The 21,698-nt window shown below is 41.1% G+C and overlaps 1 protein-coding gene across 4 annotated transcripts in view; it reads right to left on the bottom strand.

Moving 5' to 3' along the window:
- EML6 (EMAP like 6) overlaps nt 1-21,698 on the bottom strand; it is a 136,582-nt gene that overhangs the window by 90,770 nt on the left and 24,114 nt on the right. For all 4 annotated transcript variants that reach the window (XM_075267529.1, XM_075267528.1, XM_075267531.1 and 1 more), the window contains exons 3-11: nt 21,192-21,290; nt 18,623-18,691; nt 18,011-18,196; nt 17,747-17,882; nt 13,847-14,048; nt 12,584-12,721; nt 10,635-10,891; nt 8,894-9,106; nt 2,823-2,990 (exon numbers count right to left, since the gene is read on the bottom strand). In XM_075267529.1, coding sequence (XP_075123630.1) covers nt 2,823-2,990; nt 8,894-9,106; nt 10,635-10,891; nt 12,584-12,721; nt 13,847-14,048; nt 17,747-17,882; nt 18,011-18,196; nt 18,623-18,691; nt 21,192-21,290 — 1,468 coding nt within the window. The remainder of the gene's footprint in view (nt 1-2,822; nt 2,991-8,893; nt 9,107-10,634; nt 10,892-12,583; nt 12,722-13,846; nt 14,049-17,746; nt 17,883-18,010; nt 18,197-18,622; nt 18,692-21,191; nt 21,291-21,698) is intronic.

Below are 21,698 nucleotides of genomic sequence, written 5' to 3' on the forward strand. Positions count from 1 at the left end.
GAGGCGCAAGAACAGCGGGGACCGGACCAGCGATCTGTGCAGGTAAGTGTTAGCTACTAGAGATGTTAGCTAGTCTCCCATTAGAATGAATGGACGCAGCCGACGCGCATGGCGTTAAGCGGCCGGACACCTGCACAGGCTGTGTGCCGGCTGCATCCATTCATTCTTATGGGACCTAGGCTAGCATTGTTAGCTTTTCCCACAATGCTTGGCCAGTAGCAAAGCATTGTGGGAAATAACCTCCAACCTCAGAATTCCGATCGCGATCATGAAATTTACTCAATTGCCGATCGGAATCCTATCTTTTCCGATCCCGATCGCTTAACCCTAGTAAAAACATTTAGTTAACACTTGAAACATAGTGAAGAAGACTGATGTACAAAATAATGAAAACATACATTCTACATGCAAGAATGTAGTGCCCATGTGCACATTTATGTGTAGTTTTGGTAGATTTATATGCAACAGATTAAACAATTTACACCGTTGATACTGTACCTGACCCTCCAAGGACAACAAGACTGTTCTAGTCTAAATTTATCGTTAACTAGCACCATTCTATACGTCAATTCTTGCAGTAACTCTATGTTATTATCCTGCTGCCTTTTCACATCAACTTCTTGACTTGTCAGCATAAAAACATTTTAATATACACCCTTCATCATATATACCCTAACCATGTTATTTGCTATTTTAAGCCAGAGAAATGGCAGGATTCTTAGAAAATAGAATAATCACAGAAACCTAAGTCTTCTGTTTTGTGCTATTTGATGGTGTTGTGAGCTGTGAATAATGAATATGGCATACACAAAGGTTACACGGCTCCTGTGAATTTAATCAGTTTTAAACTGAAAGGCAAAAAAAAAAAAAGAGAGAAAAAAGAAAACCTTATTGCCCAAATAACAGGAAACACTTTACGTTGTGGACACATTTAGGCTAAGGCCCCATGTAGCGGACCACAGCAAAAAAGTGCTGCAGGAAAAACCACAGCGGAAACACATTGTGGGTTTTCTCGCAGCGCTTTTCACAAAAAGTTTGCCAGTGTTTCCGTAGGTATAATTGACATACTGTGTAACAGTTTTGGAAATCGCAGCATATTCCACTGCTTGTATTTTACCACAATGTGTGGATGGGATTCACTAGAATCCATTCCACTTTTGCAGGGACTGTAAAACGCTGAGTTTATGCCACATGGGGCCCCAGCTTAAAAGGGTTTTCTGAGACTGTAATATTAATGATCTAAACTCAGGACCAACTCTTGGAACCTTCACTGACCAGCTGATAGAAGGGGCGACACCAAACCAGGCACAGCTCCCTAAACTGTGTAGTCACCATGAATTGTACTTCAGCTCTTTTCCATGTAAGTGAATCAGAGAAAGCTGCAATACCAATTACACCCAGTAAACCATGGCTCAGATTTACTATTAGTTAGACAGGGCAAATTTAGATAGGTAGTCTGAAAATACACCAGATTTATCACAGTGACTGATCCTGGATGATAAATCTGGCATACCTTTAGGGAGGGTTCACACGGTGGATCGTATGCGCCGCGTTATTTTGCGGCCGTGATTTTGCGGCCGCAAAATAGCGCGGCGCATACAATACCGCTCCCATTTAAATCAATGGGAGCGTGTAAGGCCCGCAAAAGCTCCCGCGACGTAGACATGTCACATCACGCGGCACGTTACACCGTGTGAACCCTCCCTTAGGCTGACTAGACTGCATTTAAACTTTGTGGAAGAATTTTTTGACACTATTTTGGAACATTTCTCACAACCTAGATATGACAAGTTGCGCCATATTACACCATAGATGTGCCATGTCTATGCCAGTTTCTAGTTGAAACCACAGTAATAAATTAGGGCCCATGTATGGAGCTGTACCTGTTCCAATATCTGTCCTGTTCAATGCAGTGCTAGGAGTCAGACCCCCAACTTTTTGATATTGGTGACTTATCATAAGGATAAGCCATAAATCTTAAAGTCATGGAAAATCTCTTTAACTTTCAGGCTTTCCATGTTCTTTGATGTAAGCATATGAAGATTAACTGTGGGTGAAAGTACTGTGCAATATTTTGTGTGTAAGTTTGTAATACAGTAGTGAACCCTAGCGTATTAGCATATGCTCTATTTTGCACAGCCTGACTCCGAACATTGACCCCTTCTCTATTTTTTTTTAATGTAGATTGTGAGCCCACATGGAGCTCACAAAGTAAATTTTTTCCCTATCAGTATGTCTTTTTTTTGGGGGGAATATGGGATGCATGCAAACACGGGGAGAACATACAAACTCCTTGCAGATGGTTATTGGCCCTTGGTGGGATTTGAACACTAGGACCCCAGCGCTGCAAGGCTACAGTGCTAACCACTGAGCCACCGTGTGGCCCCCCCAAATTGACCCCTTCTCTGACTCACACTCCTTCATAAATGGCTTGATAAATCATAAGTAGTAAACATCTTCAAATTCATTAAAAAAAATAAAAAAAATCAGTGATTGAATAACTATGAAAGTAAACAAACGATGCACCTCATTAATTATACATCATTATTAATTATATAATATAATTAAAAATAAAAATTATATTTTGAAGTCAATATCTTTCACCCAAAATTTGCCCTGACTCCATCTCAGAAAAGTTGATATATTCTCCATTTACTTCTGACAATAAGTAACAATCCAAGATCACACATTTTACCAAACTGTTCTATATCAGATGGTCCTTTTCCTCTTGAAACCTTTTCTATCCATACAAGATTCAGGCCTCAAGATAATATCATTTAGTCTTGGTCAATGTTAAAAAAAAACCAAAACTTTGCACTTACCTTGAGGTGGAGTTTCGATGATACCATTTGCCATTCCTTCAGGAATGAATCTCCACTGAAAAACAGAGTGGTCGGCTCCCCCGGTGCTCAAAACCCACTGGAAGTCATGAGACCATCGTACATTAGTCACGTGTGCAGAATGGCCGACATATTTCCGAAACTTGGCTCCTTAAATGACAGCGAGAACATTCATTAAACAATAGTCAACTCAAAGCAGGTCCCAAGTTATCCCACCAACTCAAAAACACAATGCGAAGTCGGAATTTCTGGTCTCTGGTTGTATGGATTTGTCATTAAAGGTGTTGCCCCATCATTTTGGCCTCAAGAATATCATGTGATTGTCCCGGGTCCCAGGCACGACATCTTTGAGAAACAGCTCATTCTGCTGAAAAAGCTGTGGTCAGCAAAACATTTCCCCCAAGAACTGAGTCTGCCAGAACGACTTCTATAGAGCGGCTCCCCGTTCTGAGTTGTTCTGGCTCAGAATGGGGCCACAAGCTCTCCTCACCCATGACGTCCATATTCCCTAATAGGACACATGAACAAGGGTTATCTTCATGGGACACTCCCTTTAACTTCATGCTACCAAACTTCTACTCTACTTGTCCGGACACTATAGTGAATTCTGGAGTGAATTCAGTATTTCTTTTGCCTAGGTTTTCCTAGGATTATTAGGCACTGCTGGTCTAATATACATATATACCATATATATATATATATATATATATATATATATATATATATATATATATATATATATATGGTATATATGTATATTAGACCAACAGATTTATATATGTATATATGTATACTATTATTATACTACTATTATTATACTATTATGTATATATGTATACTACTGCAGACAAATGCAAAATGCAAAAATGCAAAAATGCAAAATGCAAAAATGGGAGGACTAGCCCATATTAACCAACCAGGTGGCTTATTTTATTTTCTAACCAGGCTGTGCAGTCAGTAGGCCAAACCACTGACTCCGACTCCTATTTTTCCACACTTCGACTCCAACCCCTTGATAAATGGCTGACAGCCACGGTCAATCAGAAGGAGTAAAGATCCTCTAATTTATTATAAAAACTAATGATGGAGTTCCTATCAATAACGTAATTAAAAATAATTCATCATCAGTAACATTTTTCCAAAATTGGCCCAGACTCTGACGTCTTCTACTGCACAGCATTACTTGCCAGCCAATATATATGAGTATTAGTCTAACCAGGTCTGGACCCCCTCTCGCCAAGGGCCCCATAGCAGATGCATAAAGTGCCCCTATACATGGGATCATCTGATTGATAATTTTTTCGAGGCTCGTGTGTAAAGTTTTACCACCATGAGGCAACTTGTGAGCGTTTTTGATTTGTACATGGGTTTGGTTGTTCCGCAATCGTGGCACGCAACCAAAACACAACGTGTGTCAACATTCATAAATCGGATGCAAAAGATCTGGTGCATTATTTAACAGACCCAAAACACAACTGCTATTTTATTCATTGACGGTTTCATCTGTAGGAATAGAAATAACGGTACTATTCCGTTATCGGGCCAGCAGCAGCGCATTTCAGCACCAGCTTTCGGGACAGCAGTTCAGTTCAGCAGCGGGAATTACAATGACATCCGAGGACTGCTGGCCCGATGCTTGTGCCCAGTAGCCAGTACATCAATGACCCCCCCTCCATCTCCTCCTCCTTCCAGTGCTGCCCCCCAGCTCTCCTTACATCTACCCCGTACCCTCTCCCCGCCACATGACTAAGCCGATGCTGGCCCGATGATAGAGGCCGTGCTTGTGTGTAGTAGGCAGTACATCGATCGATGCCCTCATCCTCCTCTTCCTTCCAGTGCTGCCCCCCAGCTCTTCTTACATCTGCCCCGTACCCTCTCCCTGTAATAGGCCTCACCGTAAATCTTGAGCAATGAATGCTACTAGATAGCCGCCGGACGCTGCAGAAAGTTTGTCCCTCCGGCTCGCTGTAGCTCACCGTTCCTATAGTCGGCGTGTTTCTTGTCAGGGCCTGGATTGAGCCCCGGTGTCTTTCCTTTCGGTCTCGGTACTAGCGCTGAGGTGAGGCCTAGTCGTGTGGCGGGGAGAGGGTACGGGGAAGATGTAAGGAGAGCTGGGGGGCAGCACTGGCAGGAGGAGAAGGATGGGGGAGGGGGGTCATCGATGTACTGGTTACTGGGCACAAGCATCGGGCCAGCAGTCCTCGGATGTCATTGTAATTCCCGCTGCTGAACTGCTGTCCCGAAAGCTGCTGCTGAAATGCGCTGCTGCTGGCCCGATAACGGAATAGTACCGAAATAACTATACTCTAGAAAGGCACAAATTTCCATTCTATCCCTATTATAAATATTTAAAGCTTGTATGCCAAATTTAGATCAAGGAATCCGAACTCAAGTGGCAAAATGTCTTACATTCAGCGTAAAAAAAAATGTTACATGTATGGATCTCACAGATCTAATGCTAGTATACCCTGACTGGTAAATAGTAAGTGCTGTGTGAACACCATCTATTATACATCACCCTTAAGGTGGAGGAGGATACAGCCCACGCTCTCTAAATCAGTCTAATCCATATCATTGCACACAGAAATCCATTGATCTTACATAATTCTTTCATATGCCTAAGGGAAGTTGAAGGGGATTTTACAATTACGGATTTAAAAAATGCATGACGTAAACTATAGGTGGATTGTCGGCACTAAGAAGGTGATGTATTAATAACGAACACTCTTGTCGCCGCCATTTCTGCGCAATTTCCATTTGCAAAGGATTTATAAAGGATAAAGTCATCCTCTAAATACAATCCTATGAAAAAGTTTGGGCACCCCTATTAATCTTAATCATTTTAGTTCTAAATATTTTGGTGTTTGCAACAGCCATTTCAGTTTGATATATCTAATAACTGATGGACACAGTAATATTTCAGGATTGAAATGACGTTTATTGTACTAACAGAAAATGTGCAATATGCATTAAACCAAAATTTGACCGATGCAAAAATGTTGGTACCCTTATCATTTTATTGATTTGAATACTCCTAACTACTTTTTACTGACTTACTGAAGCACAAAATTGGTTTTGTAACCTCACTGAGCTTTGAACTTCATAGCCAGGTGTATCCAATCATGAGAAAAGGTATTTAAGGTGGCCAATTGCAAGTTGTTCTCCTATTTGAATCTCCTCTGAAGAGTGGCATCATGGGCTACTCAAAACAACTCAAATGATCTGAAAACAAAGATTTTTCAACATAGTTGTTCAGGGGAAGGATACAAAAAGTTGTCTCAGAGATTTAACCTGTCAGTTTCCACTGTGAGGAACATAGTAAGGAAATGGAAGACCACAGGGACAGTTCTTGTTAAGCCCAGAAGTGGCAGGCCAAGAAAAATATCAGAAAGGCAGAGAAGAAGAATGGTGAGAAGAGTCAAGGACAATCCACAGACCACCTCCGAAGAGCTGCAGCATCATCTTGCTGCAGATAGTGTCACTGTGCATCGGTCAACAATACAGCGCACTTTGCACAAGGAGAAGCTGTATAGGAGAGTGATGAGAAAGAAACCGTTTCTACAAGCATGCCACAAACAGAGTCACCTGAGGTATGCAAAAGCACATTTAGACAAGCCAGCTTCATTTTGGAAGAAGGTCCTGTGGACTGATGAAACAAAGATTGAGTTGTTTGTTCATACAAAAAGGCGTTATGCATGGCGTCCAAAAAAAAACAGCATTCCAAGAAAAACACTTGCTACCCACTGTAAAATTTGGTGGAGGTTCCATCATGCTTTGGGGCTGTGTGGCCAATGCCGGCATCGGCAATCTTGTTAAAGTTGAGGGTCGCAAGGATTCCACTCAGTATCAGCAGATTCTTGAGAATAATGTTCAAGAATCAGTGATGAAGTTGAAGTTACGCCGAGGATGGATATTTCAGCAAGACAATGATCCAAAACACCGCTCCAAATCCTCAGGCATTCATGCAGAGGAACAATTACAATGTTCTGGAATGGCCATCCCAGTCCCCAGACCTGAATATCATTGAACATCTGTGGAATAATTTGAACTGGGCTGTCCATGCTCGGCGACCATCTAACTTAACTGAACTTGAATTGTTTTGTAAAGAGGAAAGGTCCAAAATCCCTTCATCCAGCATCCAGGAACTGATTAAAAGCTACAGGAAGTGACTAGAGGCTGTTATCTTTGCAAAAGGAGGATCTACTAAATATTAATGTCACTTTTCTGTTGAGGTGCCCATACTTTTGCACCGGTCAAATTTTGGTTTAATGCATATTGCACATTTTCTATTAGTACAATAAACCTCATTTCAATCCTGAAATATTACAGTGTCCATCAGTTATTAGATATATCAAACTGAAATGGCTGCTGCAAACACCAAAATATTTAGAACTAAAAATGATTAAGATTAATAGGGGTGCCCAAACTTTTTCATAGGACTGTAGATGCAACATACTACTGAATTCACAGCTATGAATAACCTGGAAAAGTGAAGTGAAAAGTATCCCATTAGCGATTGGTATATTGCTAAAGGGTATATACACTATTACACCCTGCAATGCATTTCAAATAAAACTAATTCTTGTAAATATTCAGCATGATTAAAATACTGTTTGTGCATACTGCTCATATACAGATCTATGTTTCCATAGTTACAGACTACAAACAACCCATGTGTAGTCTAGTCCTACACTTGCTTCCCTTTAGTCCCTCTCCATTTGTCTGGCAAACCAAACAGTTTTCTTTTAAGCTGAATTTTGCATCAAAGTTTGTAGAAGATGCAGAAAAATTCATGCTTACAAGTTAGACCTATGCAGAGCCTTACGCCGTAAACCTGCTAATTTTGGTGAGACCAATTGACTATCTTATGTGTAAGCATATTCCCCATACACAATTATGTCTGATCCTTTGTGCTAAGGGGGCGTTCCCACTACAGTCGGTGTCTGACAGGTAGTGTCCGCTCCTAGTGTCCGCTCAAAATCTGGCACGGACATTAGGAGCGGACACTAGCTGTGTCCATGACACCTGTTCTTCTGTCCGCTTGAGAAGTCGGACATCTTTACATGCGGACAGGGAAGGAAGGGCACGGAGTGCAAAAGAACGCACCCGATGCCCATTTAAATAAATGACAGGTGTCACGGACACAGCTAGTGTCCGCTTCTAATGTCCGTGCCAGATTTTGAGCGGACACTAGGAGTGGACACTACCTGTCGGACACCGACGGTAGTGTGAACGCCCCCTAATATGATATATCTGTCCCAGAGCTGTACTGTATGGCAGCAGTTTACTCCTCTCACCACAATGAGCAGACTTGCACACTTGGCTCTTGGCTACTTAAGATACACACAAGTACCTTCAGTACTAAATATATTGTCAGGGTCTGGGGTTGCTAGGTGGGGTGGCATAGACACAAAAGTCCAGTTTCTTTAGTCCAAAACAAAGGTAGAGTTTATTTTCACTCAAAAAGGTAGTGCAGCAACAAAAGGAAACAATACAAAAATAAATACCTGCCCGGCTAGGCTCTAACTAAACAGAGAATAGGTTACCTCACCTAGAATCACAGAAATCCAAAAGCCAGTAGAATCATTCTGGACACAGCTTCAGAAATATGATCTCTCTGCTGACTCTTCAGCCAAATGCAGAGTGCCCAAGTGCAAAATGCAGAATGCCCAAGTGTTGCTGCTGGAGCTGGCTTCTTAAGCCTCCTTGACGAGGAGACTCTCGCTGCCGGAACATCCCCAAAGTGTGGACTGGAGGGGGGTGGAATGACAGGTCCCACTACCAACCTACCTGCCATTCCTAAAAATCCAGCCCAATACTGAGCATTTACCAAAATGCTCAGCAGATGAAAGTTGTCTGCTGAGAACAAACATTCCTGGAATTTTCTCATCTCACCCACCTGAGTAGTCTGGGTGAGATGTACACCCCCTCCATTACCTGACCAGCCATCGGCTTACAATACATATGTCAACCACATATCTTTACTAAATCATTAAAACTGAATTTGAATATGGATCATTCCTATACATGAAAACATGAAGGATTCAGCTTACCTTTTTTTAGGCTTGGGAACCTGAATAGTTTTACTAGCCCAAAATCGTCTCCAGTCACCAATGCTGTGCTATTAAAATTGGCATCTACTGAATTGATATCAGTAAGGTCTGTATATTTTGGCCATATTCCATTGACTTCTGGTCCAACCACACATGTCCAAGAAAACCAATGTATGCCTTTTACTTCGTCTTTACTTGTGAGATGTTTCCCAGCTGTAATGCATAAATAATTTATCAGTGGATAGAACACTGTACACACTGCTCATATGTCTGATAATCCTGAAAACACATTTATTTATTTATTTATTATGCTTACTTATATAGCGCCATCATATTCTGCCCAGACATTGACAGTCACTGTCCCATATAGGGCTCACAATCTACATTCCCTATCAGTATGTCTTTGGTATGTGGGAGGAAACTGGAGTACCCGGAGGAAACCCACGCAAACACAGGGAGAACATACAAACTCCTTGCAGATGTTGCCCTTGGCAGGATTTGAACCTAGGACTCCAGTGCTGCAAGGCTAACCACTGAGCCACCGTGCTGCCCATTACTGTCAGCACAACATCTAATGTGTATAGTGGTCTACTAACTCTCTCCCAATGGTACATGTCAGGACATCTTAAAGATTGGGCATTTGGATTTCAACATGCCCGATTATTTGGTTCTCTATGACACGATGTTGCAGAAAAGCAGCTTTTTTGTTGCTGATTTAGCTGCAATTTTTGAGCCAAACCCACAAGTGGCCACAAGAGGAATGGAAAGTAAGAAAGGTCTCATACTTTTAAGGCCCCACGTAGAGGGCTGCAGCGAAAAATCACTGCAGGAAAACCTGCGCCTGAAATTCATTGTGGCTTTTCCCACAACGCTTTTCACAGAAAGTCTGCAGTTTTCCTCTGCGAAGTTCCTGTTTCAATTAAACCTGTAGGGAAACTGCCGGCGTTTCCATAGGTATAACTGACATGTTGGGATTTCCAAAAACTCAACAGTTTTGGAAACTGTAGCATTTCTTCTGCACATTGTTATGTCCTCCCCTGTTCGAATTCCTGCGCCATCCTCTGACTGCATTGTACGGACAGGAGGCGTCTGCTGATGATTACCTGCTCTGAACTCTGGTCATTCTGTGTTGGCACTGTTAGGGTTAACTGTTATGTGCTTGTGATTGACAGCTTATCTGCCATTGAAGTCTGGGGCGGGTTCTGGACTTCCTATAAACAGGTCATCTGCCAACACATGATTGCTGGATATTGTGTCTCTGAACTTGTTAAGTGTTTGTCCTTGCTCTTGCTTTGTATTACCACCTCTGCTTTTTGGCTTTTTGACTACTCTTTTGGACTGCGATTTGGTACCGTTTGTCTCTCTGGCTTGACCTCAGTTTGCTGACTCCTCTTCTGAGTTGTTTTGTCTTGTCCTGTTCTGTGTAACACTTATTTAGAGAAGGGACTGTTGCCCAGTTGTTGTCTACCACCTTGGGTAGTTGAGGCAAATAGATAAGGACAAGGGCTGGGTCAAGTTTAGGACTCACTGTCTCTGATATTCCCTTCCTTCCAGGTTTCAGCAGCAGCTACTTGGGATTTGCGCAACAGGCACTTCCCTAACACACATATTTTTCTGCAATTTGTGGATGGGATTTGCTAGAAGGGACTGTAAAATGCCACATGGGGCCTTAGCCTTACTCGGCAGCTGTACTGTAATGCTTTGTATCCAATAGTTATTAGGAGTTTGGTGGATTACTTACATGGCATCTTGTAAAACAATCTTTCTCCGGCTCCATCATTAGTTTGCAGGTATTTGCTATCCACTGACCAGTCAAGGTGAGTTATGAAACTGGAAGATTTATTGCATTCCCCAATTTTTTTGTATCGCTGTGCAACTGCATATACGTCTACTAAGCCATCATTCGATCCCACGGCGAGATACGAGCCATCTGGTGAAAACTTCATTTCGTGAATTACTTCTTTCCTGTCCTTAATGTGAACCACTTCTGTCATATCACTGCAACAAAACACACTCAAATTCATTTCGGAAGTCAAGTAAGACATTTCAGTAATGTTGCCCTTCAGAAAGAACAATTTAGAGATGCCATAATACATAATTAATATTTCACACAAAGTGATACGGCACATAATAAAAAAAAACTTTCCAGATTGAATATGAAATATATTAAATATTAAATAGCTTTTAAAACACTTTTATGCTGTTGTAGGGGCGGCTTGTGGCATAGTGAATATATCTTTTTTTGTCAAAATACTTACTGCTGAGAAAATCAACTTTTAATTTACCGAATATACTCGAGTATAAGCCGACACGAATATAAGCCAAGGCCCCTAATTTTACCACAAAAAACTGGGAAAACTTATTGACTCGAGTATAAGCCGAGGGGGGGAAATGCAGCAGCTACTGGAAAATTGTCAAAAATTAAAATGGTCGGAGTTTTTGGGTGCAGCAGTTGCTGGGTGCTGGGGAAGGGGAGGCGATGTTTTGGTTGTCTGTCTGCCCCTTCCCTGAGCCTGAGGCCTGGCTGAATATAGGGTATCTACAGTGCTCCTATTAACTCCTTCCCGATGGAATAGGAGCACTGCAGATACCCTATATTCAGTAGACTGGGCACTGTCAGACACAGGGATACCTAATGTGTTTGTGTTTCACAGTCATTTTCTACTTTTATATGTATTCTAGGGAAAGGAGGGATTTAGAACTTTTATTTATTTCATTTTTTTATTATATTTTTTAAAGCTTCTTTTTCTCACTATTTTATGGGACACTCTATACATTTGGAAAGAGTTATACATTACTATTGCGGCTGGTCATAGACCCCCCCCCCCCCCTTCACTCGAGTATAAGCTGACGGGGGGCTTTTTCAGCACAAAAACTGTGCTGAAAAATTCAGCTTATACGCGAGTATATACAGTATAATGGCTGTTCGGTGTACCAGGGGCGTGACCATGCGAGTCAGTGGAACCACTGTCACCTATGGCCGCTGTACATTAGAACTTGTCAATCTTTATGTTAGGGGATGGCACTGGATGGCAACACTAAAGAAAATGGGTAATCTTGCAGGCACCTACCTAGGGTACCACTCATCAGCATACAAATTAAAAACTGATTTTCTCATATTACATTGTAGGCTGTGTTGGTTATGCGTGCCCCGTAGAATACAGTACAGCTTCTGTGGCATCCTCAGTGAAAGAAGCAGGGGTGTCATTCAGGCTTTCTTTCTACTTCTCAAAGAGAAAACCCAGAATGGGCAGCAGCATTTATGCATGACTAACCGAATTAGAATGACACACATAGACCTGTAGATTTTGAACGCTAGGGGGTGCTATTACAACTGTAATATTTCTGCAAGGAAATATTTTCTTTCAATAAGATAAGATAAGATAATCCTTTAATAGTCCCACAGTGGGGAAATTTCAGTATGTTACAGCAGCAGAGTAATACAGATACAGGATAATACACAGTAAGGGTCCATTCACACAGAGTAACGTAATTGTCAAACAGGTTAGTAAAGTTTATATTACTTTGTGCAACACACAGTCCTAGTCGCCCTTGTATAGAGCACAATCCTTCACAATATTAATAAATTCCTACTTAAAATAACATGAACGATAACTATGTATGATACATAAGATGACATCTTTTATAACTTTGTCATATCAGTAAAATAAGTATTGAAACAACTCTTACCGGACCCTGAGTACAGTGAATGAACCATCCTTCATTCCAAGGGCAAGCTGAGATCCATCTGGACTAAAAGCCACACTCCGTACAGCCTCCTCCATGTTACAGCGAGCGATCAAAGCATGATCTGCAAGACTCCATAGTCTAGAGCCAACAGAAATGTTCTATTATCATACTGTATAAATCACAACCAAAAAAGCATCAATATATTACCCCAATACGTAGGTGTAAACTAAACCTAAATACAAGCTGAACCTGAGCAATTCCTATTAATAGACACAAACTAAACAGGAATCAAAAAAAAGAAAGTACAGGCAGACATTGGCGCAAACTCCTGAAATATGGTGGGTCTATGATCCCCGTAGAAAAATACTATTGTAATAAGATCCCTTGGAATTTAGACTTTACCAGTACCTGTAACCTCACTATAGACATTTTTTGTTCCTGGGTCTATTTTTTTTTTTTTTCTTTTCATTTTTTGATTTCTTCACTGTTGCCCATTGCTGGTCCTCTTATAGTTTCAGGGGAGTCTTGGATTTATTACATCATTCACTTTTACACATCTTGTGACATATCTATGCCGTTATGATACTGAACCTGGTAAAATCCCAGCATCATTGCAAACACAAGGCCTCTGGAAGGTCAGGCATGATGTTAAAGGGAGCGCCCCCTATAGGGGTGCATGGCTGAGGTTCTGTCTTCCTAATTACATCATGGAAGACAGACTTGCACATCCTCAGCTAGCGCCCTCTATTGGTGTGCACATACTGAGGTTCTGTCTTCCTAATTACATCATGGAAGACAGATTTGCATATTCTTCCCATGTTACTCCGATATTCATACACTCATTTCCTTCATTTATATATATTCTTCATCACCATTCCACTCATTCTGTATTTATTTCATTTCACTATTCTTTTTTCTTTTCCTTTGTTCTCTACTGTATACTTAGCTCCTTTGTTTATCCCACTCACTATCACTTATTATTTGGTGCTTTTCCCTTCTATCATGTTTGTTGTATATACTTTACCAGTAAAGTAAAACCATATCAGATTTCTAAGTTCAGATCAGATGAACGGACCCATGACCATTGACAAATTAATATGGGGAATATGCAAATCTGTTTTCCCAGCATCCCCCAGTGGAACAAAAATGGCTTGTAAGTCTCCATACGCCTGCAAAGTCACTCTCCTTAAGGAGTTTTCTTAGTCCTTGACCATAAATTAATATATGATATATAAATAAATAGATGTCAAGCTTCCCACTTACCTTACAGATCGATCATCACTGCCGGTAACAGCTAAAGGTTTCTTCGGGTGCATAGCAAGAGCCCAGAGCTCTCCTTCACAATGTCCCTGCATTATCAGCATCGGCTTGTCCCGTTCCCGCACCATCACTTCAAAGATTTCACTATCCTGGGTCCCAGCTAGAATTCGGTCTCCTTTCCAGCACACACTCCTGATGGAGAGGCCTGTATACGCAGAATAGGTAAAAAACTAGGTATCAGCTGTGCGATGTGTGCCATTAATACATTTTATAATATACTTTATTAACACATTTTGTCTCCCTTCTATGAAATCTTTTATCCCTTTATCCTTCCTCTTGCCTCTGTATTGAGAGCTGTTTTGTGTCTCACTGAATGTCACTGTGTATGGGCTTGTAGAGTAAACGAGGGTAATGGGAGGATCACTGCAAACAGTCATATCGGGGGTGTTATAAAACGTAAAAACTTGCTCTTGGTGTCATATGACACTAAGGCGTTACCTATATTATTTACAGAGATATAATTGGTTGAAAACACATTGAGATTAGGATATTTATATGCAGCTGTATATGATAGAATTAATAAAAATAAAGTCGTTCTTTACTCCTTAAGGCTGAGGCCCCACACTGCGGAAACAAAGCTTTTTTTCTTGCAGATTTTGCTGCAGTTTTTTGAGTCAAAGCCAAGAATGTCTGCAATAAGAGCAGGAAATATATAGGAAGCTCTTAGGCCGGGTGCACACTGGGTTTTTTGGTCCAGAACCTGAGACGGAGGCCGCCTCAGGTTCCGGTCTAAAATACGGGTAGCTGCGACTGGATGCCGATGCTGTGCACCGGCATCCAGTCGCGCACTCCGCTCCAGATTAGGCCCAAATGAATGGGCCTAGTCAGGAGGAGGGCCCGCGCATCCGCCTGAAGAATGAGCATGTCCATTATGTTTTCCGGGAGCTGAAACAAACCACTCCCGGGAAAAAGAACTGACTGGCTCCCATTGATTTCAATGGGAGCCGTCTTTTTGGTCAGGATTTTGAGGCGGATACGGCCTCAAAATCTTGCCCAAAAAACCCAGTGCGAACCCGACCTCACACTTATACCTTCTGCTCAATCCACTCCTGACTTTGGCTCAAAAAAGTGCATTTCCGCAACATGGGGTTCAGTCTAAGCTTTTACTGTTCTGAGAAAAGCTGAATGGCACCGCACCTACACGTCAGCAACTTCTTCCTCTTACAAGCCATCAGAACCCCCCTGATCAATATCCACTCATGATCAGGGTCTTACAACAGGATCTATAATTGTATTTGGTACAATTCAGTTTTGTCTCTGCAGTCACTTATATATTAGATTTTCACAATTCTCATTTATTAGATCTACACCGCTATATACTGCAGGATAAGCCTGGATACGCTATACTACATATAAGGTTGGGGGAAGGACCATGTGGCCCACAAGAAGAAAAGAATATTGAATTTTCTTGAACGCTTTAAACACATTATGAGGTTATCTATTGGGTGCGATGAATAATAGAAAGTGTGTGTGTATAGCATGAAAGAATCTGTCAAAAGTCATAATAGAGAACATTAACCAAAACGTAATGCACATGGCAGAGCTACGGATTTTTCCTGAAGCATGCACACCCATGTAATCTTCAGCACCGTATATTAACAAAGGAGCACATTTAGACAAACACTAAAGAGATACATCATATTTAGTGGGTTATTTTTTAACCAGCCACCTGCTCTATCACTTAACAGATGGTAACAAGAATAATAATTGCAAGGCCGGGCTTGTGAATAGTAAACCGTACTGTATGATATAGGTGTTGTTCGCTATCTAGCATGTTTTGTGGAGGGGGTGTCAAATGCAGACAGTATAAAGTGGTATTGAAATATAACATGTATAGTAAAATATGACATAAAGAGAGCAACCTGACACCTAACAAGTTAAGTGAACAGCCTTAGCAAACTTTAACTTGACTGTTTTGACATTTTGTTAGGAGACATCATACAAGTTATCTGTAAACTTAGCTCCATCTATATTTAAAGGGATTCTACAATTAAAACCTCTTTTTTCTGTAGATAAGACGTCGGAATAGCCTTTAGAAAGGCTAGTCGTCTCTTACCTTTAGATGTGATCTCCGCCGCGCCGTTCCTTAGAAATACCGCTTTTTACTGGTATGCAAATTGGTTCTCTCACAGCGATGGGGGCGGCCCCCAGCGCTGGAAATGTGATGGGGGCGTCCCCACTGCAGCTCGAGAACACGATCCTGTGACGCCTCTATCTTCGGCTGGATCCTCCCCTTCTCTGTCGTCTTTCTCCTGCGTCACCTCCGACACCTGCACAGTTGGCTCTGCCAGTGAGACACCAGCAGAGCCGAGTGCGAATGCCGGCCGGTGGCCATTTTTGGGTGGCTGCTCCTGCATTGAACTACAAGAGCAAGAGTGGCCTCCCAAAAATGGCCGCCGTCTGGCGTGCGCAGTCGGCTCTACTAGTATCTCACTGGCAGAGACAACTGCGCGGGCGTCGGAGGAACACGACAGAGAAGGGGAGGATCCAACCGAACATAGAGGCGTCGCAGGATCGTGTCCTCGAGCTGCAGTGGGGACGCCCCCATCACATTTTCAGCTCTGGGGCCCGCCCCCATCGCTGTGAGAGAACTAATTTGCATAATGGTAAAAAACGGTATTTCTAAGGAACGGCGTAGCAGAGATCACATCTAAAGGTAGAGATAAATAGCCTTTCTAAAGGCTATTCCGATGTCTTATCCACAAAAAAGAGGTTTTAATAGTAGAATCCCTTTAAACCCGGGTATCCCATGATTGTATCCCACCATACAGAATTATACCTGGACAAGCAAAATACCGGTAATTGATCCACATATCCTTATTCAGGGATAGTAGACGACTGATGTAGAGATCAGTATCATAGCTCTAATAGTAAAAGGCTACAATATTGTGACCAGATCATGACCACATACTGAGCAACACATGGAGTCCCTACTTCTCCACAGTGCCAACTTATGGTGTTTCAATGCACATAACTTCAACTTAATATAACAACACATAAAGACAACATATGACAATTGTTTTTTCTTCCAAAATCATTCTTATGTACAGAAGTACAATACGGACCTAAAGACACCAATAAGTAGGGTTATGCTGTAGTTCCCTGCAAAGCCGCATAGCAATGGGCTCCACTGAGCAGGGAAAACTTAGCAAAAAAAAAGGAGTTACATTGTTATATCAGTGCTATCTCTTCATTTGTGGGGTCCCAGAGGTCACAGCCGCACCAATGATAAAACATATACTAAGTATAATATACACATTCTTACTTTATATGGCTAAACAAATGGATTTCAGGCACAGAAAATGTAATATATTTTATTAAAAAAGTCTCAGGCTATAGATGGATCAGGGGAGCATCTGTATCTCTTGAGACTGGGTTAGTGACACTGTCAGTGGGCACACTGTTCTAGAATAATCCATAGTCAGCTCTACAGTATGAAGACAAAAGCACTTCGCCCCTTTCACATTAGATCAAAATTGTGGCCACTAGCCTCTGTAGTCCCAGTAGTCGCATTACTAGCATAGGTGTGACTGTATCTGTAAAAATGTTATTGTTCATAAATTAACAATCCTCTGTTATTCCTCCATGAATATATTGACAACTGGGTGTTATCAGTTGTCCATGTAAAGTCTGAATTGTTGAATCAGTGCTGATAGGGCTATACTGTCAAGGTGAATGGTAACACCTAGTTGACAATGTATGAAATTCAGGAGAAATAAAGGAATAGCCCAAATTCGCCCAGATATTTGGAAAGATGCTTCTTTTTTACGCTGCCTGATTTTTTCAGCTACTGGAAAAAGAAGAGCCTCCCATTAAACCGAAGGATAAGAGCATATCACCTACCCTTATAACCTTGCTCACTTTCACGGAGATCAATTTTAGTGATTGGTTTGAAGTCATTGTCCCATAGACGAATGCATCCATCTCTACCGCCAGTAGAAAAGCCTTCTTCACAGGCATACATACTGAATATCCCAGCCTGTAATGTAAAGAGGAGAACCAGCTATAATAAGATTCATTAAAAATCCCTCAAAAAAACACACACTTTTACAGTATTGTCTAGCACATGGTATGGTATTCCTACCAGCCTACACCATTAATACTTACGCTGTGAGCTCCTTGAATGGTACGGACCAGCGTCAGACCTTTCCACACATAGATGTCTCCATTTAATGCACCTGAGTAAGTGACGTCATCTCTTGCACACGATAAGCACAAGATGGTCTGTAAATCTCCAGTTTTCCCAAAGATCCCTCGCTTTGCTGTGAGAGCATTTCCACATAAAGTCCAAAACTATGAAAATAATACAAGAAATAACCATAGTAAATATAATAAAATAACTACTATATATATATATATATATATATATATATATATATATATATACTGTATATATATATATATATATATATATATATATATTTACCACCATATTTATACAGCCCCTCTGCCATTTTCAACAAAAAACAGAGAACATTTCTTAGGATTTCCTTCCTTGGGAACCTGAAAGACGGAAACCCTTCCCGCTTAAAAAGTGATTTCACGCGGAAACCCACGGACCCCATAGGCAGTGGCTGATGGCTGGCTGCTATGTGTGCAGTCCCTTAAAGAGGGTGAGCAAAATAGGAAGAGTGCAATGGACTTCTGACTAAGTGCCCAATGTATTCTTCTCACTTTCAAGAGAACCTTTTATCCAAAGACAACGGTCTAATGTCTCACCTTGATATGTTTGACCCCACAACTGACCAATCTGTTTTGCTGATATGGATCCCATGAGATATCAAAGATCTGTAATAAAATAAAATGATACTTATTGAAATTATTAGATATATTGGGTTCATAAAACCTTAGCATTTTTCAAGCTGTACATTTATATCATACAGCAGCTCTCTGAAAAGGTTAAAGTCATAGTTTGCCATATGGTCCAAAATCCAATATCCGCTCCATGAAATAAATCTCCGTCCATTATTATACCCTTTACATGTGCAAATGATTTAATGGATGACAAGAAGCGCAAGAAGATCAAGCAGAACGTATGTCTGGACTATTGGTGACTCCGGCTCGCATTGCAATTAAATTGTATTGTTCTTGCAAACATATACTGTCTTCAAGCCCTATAGCGCCAATCTGATGACAGCTTGGGTTTCCTTTAAGGAGTGATCATCTGCCTCCCATGTTCTCATTCTTGCCAGGAATGACATTTTTGCCTTGAAAGCAGCAAGTACAAGAGTGTGACACGGCCATTACTCAGGGAGAGATGAATTACGTAGTGAGAGGAAACTCCTGGCGTGACAGTGAAGCATGATGGAACTGAATGTGCAGAGCGTGACTGAGTGTTACAGAGAGGATTGTCTATGGACAGTTCTGGGCTATGCCCTTTATATAACTGAGATGTTTAATAACGTCTGCTTGTTTGCAAATGGGCCGTCCTTCTAAAAATTTCAACACCATATTATCCCCTAAGGGAGGATGAGCAACTACTCGAGAGGTGAAAAGAAAGTTTATCTACAAAACTATGGGAAGGATTGTCATGATGGCCACCAGGACACTGCAAAAGCCCCTCTCCTCTCCATTAAAAAACAGAAATGCTTTGTTCTATTATCTTCCTGCTATTAAATGGAGTAATTTGGTTAAAAGAAGCATTAGAATGCATGGCCATTACTAGTGTTCTGCTTCTAACTTCCCCTGTGAATCACTCCGAGAAGAACATTGAGGGAATGCAATCCTCTATGTTCCAAACTTTCCTTTATGTCATGCAGTTTATACTCCACTTCATGTATATAGCAGATGTGTGCGGGCATTGTGATCAATGAGAGCCCACAATACTTTATTTTAGGAGAAGCCTAATTGTATTACTTTCCATTTGGAGCACAGTGTGTTGTACTTGTATCAAGAGGCAAATAGTCCAACAAAATGTTAAAGTGTAGCTTTCCTCTGAATGCATTCAAAAATAAAGATATTTCATCTGCCATATGTAGAAACATAGTCTATTCATAGACAGTCTGGCCCAGTGTACATTACATGTCTTGTCAATGGGAAAGAAAACCACCTAATACATCTGCCATTTGGTTACCACATATACATTAGATGGACTGCTGGTCCTACCAAAATTGGATGGTTTCCCCAACAATAATCTAATGTGTAGGTCAGCATCATATGACTTTCAGCTCACCTCTGCCAAACTCAGCATAGTGCCTATAACTAGGGTATGTATTAAAGTGGTTATATAAAGTGGATAGTGGTTCCAGAGAAGTGCAGCACCGTTCCTATTTCTTGTATAGGAAAAGTGCTGTATGTGTCTCCCCTTCACTAGCAGTTTCCAAGACCCAGAGGCTGCTAGAATAGATAATCTGTGCGGGGTCCATGTGTCGGACCCTAACATATCATTGTTGATAAGTCATCAGTATGAAAATTCAATTTGGGGCCAAATATTCCCATTTAGGCTAGGGCCCTACGTAGCGTAAATGCTGCAGTTTAGTCACGGAAGAAACACCATGGCAAATACCACTGCGTTTTGCAGTCACTGAAAAGTGGATGAGATTTTGGCAAATCCCATGCACATACTGTATTGCAGACAAAGATGTGCAACGGAAACTAACTGCGCTTGTTACTTGGGAATGCACTGGGATGAGTGGAGTGGTATCTATTCACAGATGCTAGAAACATGAATTTGTGGAGTTGGTGAAAGGTCCTCTTTAAGTGACTTATAGTACAGGACAGGCATTGGATATGTCCATCGGGACCTTAGTACCCAACTTTCATGCATAAGGACACAAACGTTTCACCCCTCCTGCAGCCACAGTTCACTGTATCGCTGATGATTAAAGCTATATTCACATCTATGTCAAGGTTTCCATTCCTAATGGAATGTATCAGGGTACCATTGTGGCTTTCAGTGTTTTGATGGCAAGAATATTGCCTTATGCTGCACTATTATTACCGACAAATCTTTTGGAACTGCAGACAAAGGCTCTGAATAAAGCCTTCAGCAAAAGTGTAAGAGAGTATAAAATCTGTATCAAATATTGATAAACTGCGTTCTTTTTCAGCTACATGATCTTTTCTTTTCCATTCACATCCAAGGCTAGATTCAGACTTCACAAGTGAACTCAATGTTACACTTCTAAGTTCTAAGAGATGAAGCTGGTAAGTTGTCTTATAATTTCACCTTGTAAGCAAACACAAATCGTAAGAATTCTGGATTATATAGTACATATGCAGCTCTAAAGCACGTAAACACAAGTATATTCTACAATATAAGTACGAGTATATGGGAAACTTGTAATACCCTGTCTGAGTGGCCAGTAGCAGTCGCCAAAACTTTGCCCTTCTGCCAGTCCCAAATGCAAACAGTGTTTTTGGCATCCAGTCCTACTGAGGCAAGGCGCTATAGAGAGAGAAAGACAACAATATATTGGTATTTTAACATAGATTCAATATCTACTAGACAATTACAGTTCATTTCATTCATATGTAATGCATAAAAAGGCCCAAAAAATAACATCAAAACTGTCTAGTATTTTATCTATGGTATAGAGACAGTATACTACAATTTGCTGTACAGGATGCTGGCCATAGGCCAATGGTTCTCCAAACTAGTCAAGGGAAAAAAGCTTCATCTAGTCATGAAGTAATTGTACTGAATCACACCTTGATAGACCTGACACGTTTCCTTTAATTCTCTTCAGACATAATATCAGATCTGGGTCCTACTTTTGCTATTTAAGTAACCTCTACAATGATGATACACTGCAGCTACACCTTTCCATGCCCCATTCTTTACCATGTACCGGGC

Source organism: Leptodactylus fuscus, chromosome 3, assembly GCF_031893055.1.
Source record: "Leptodactylus fuscus isolate aLepFus1 chromosome 3, aLepFus1.hap2, whole genome shotgun sequence".
Classification (NCBI taxonomy): Eukaryota; Metazoa; Chordata; class Amphibia; order Anura; family Leptodactylidae; genus Leptodactylus; species Leptodactylus fuscus.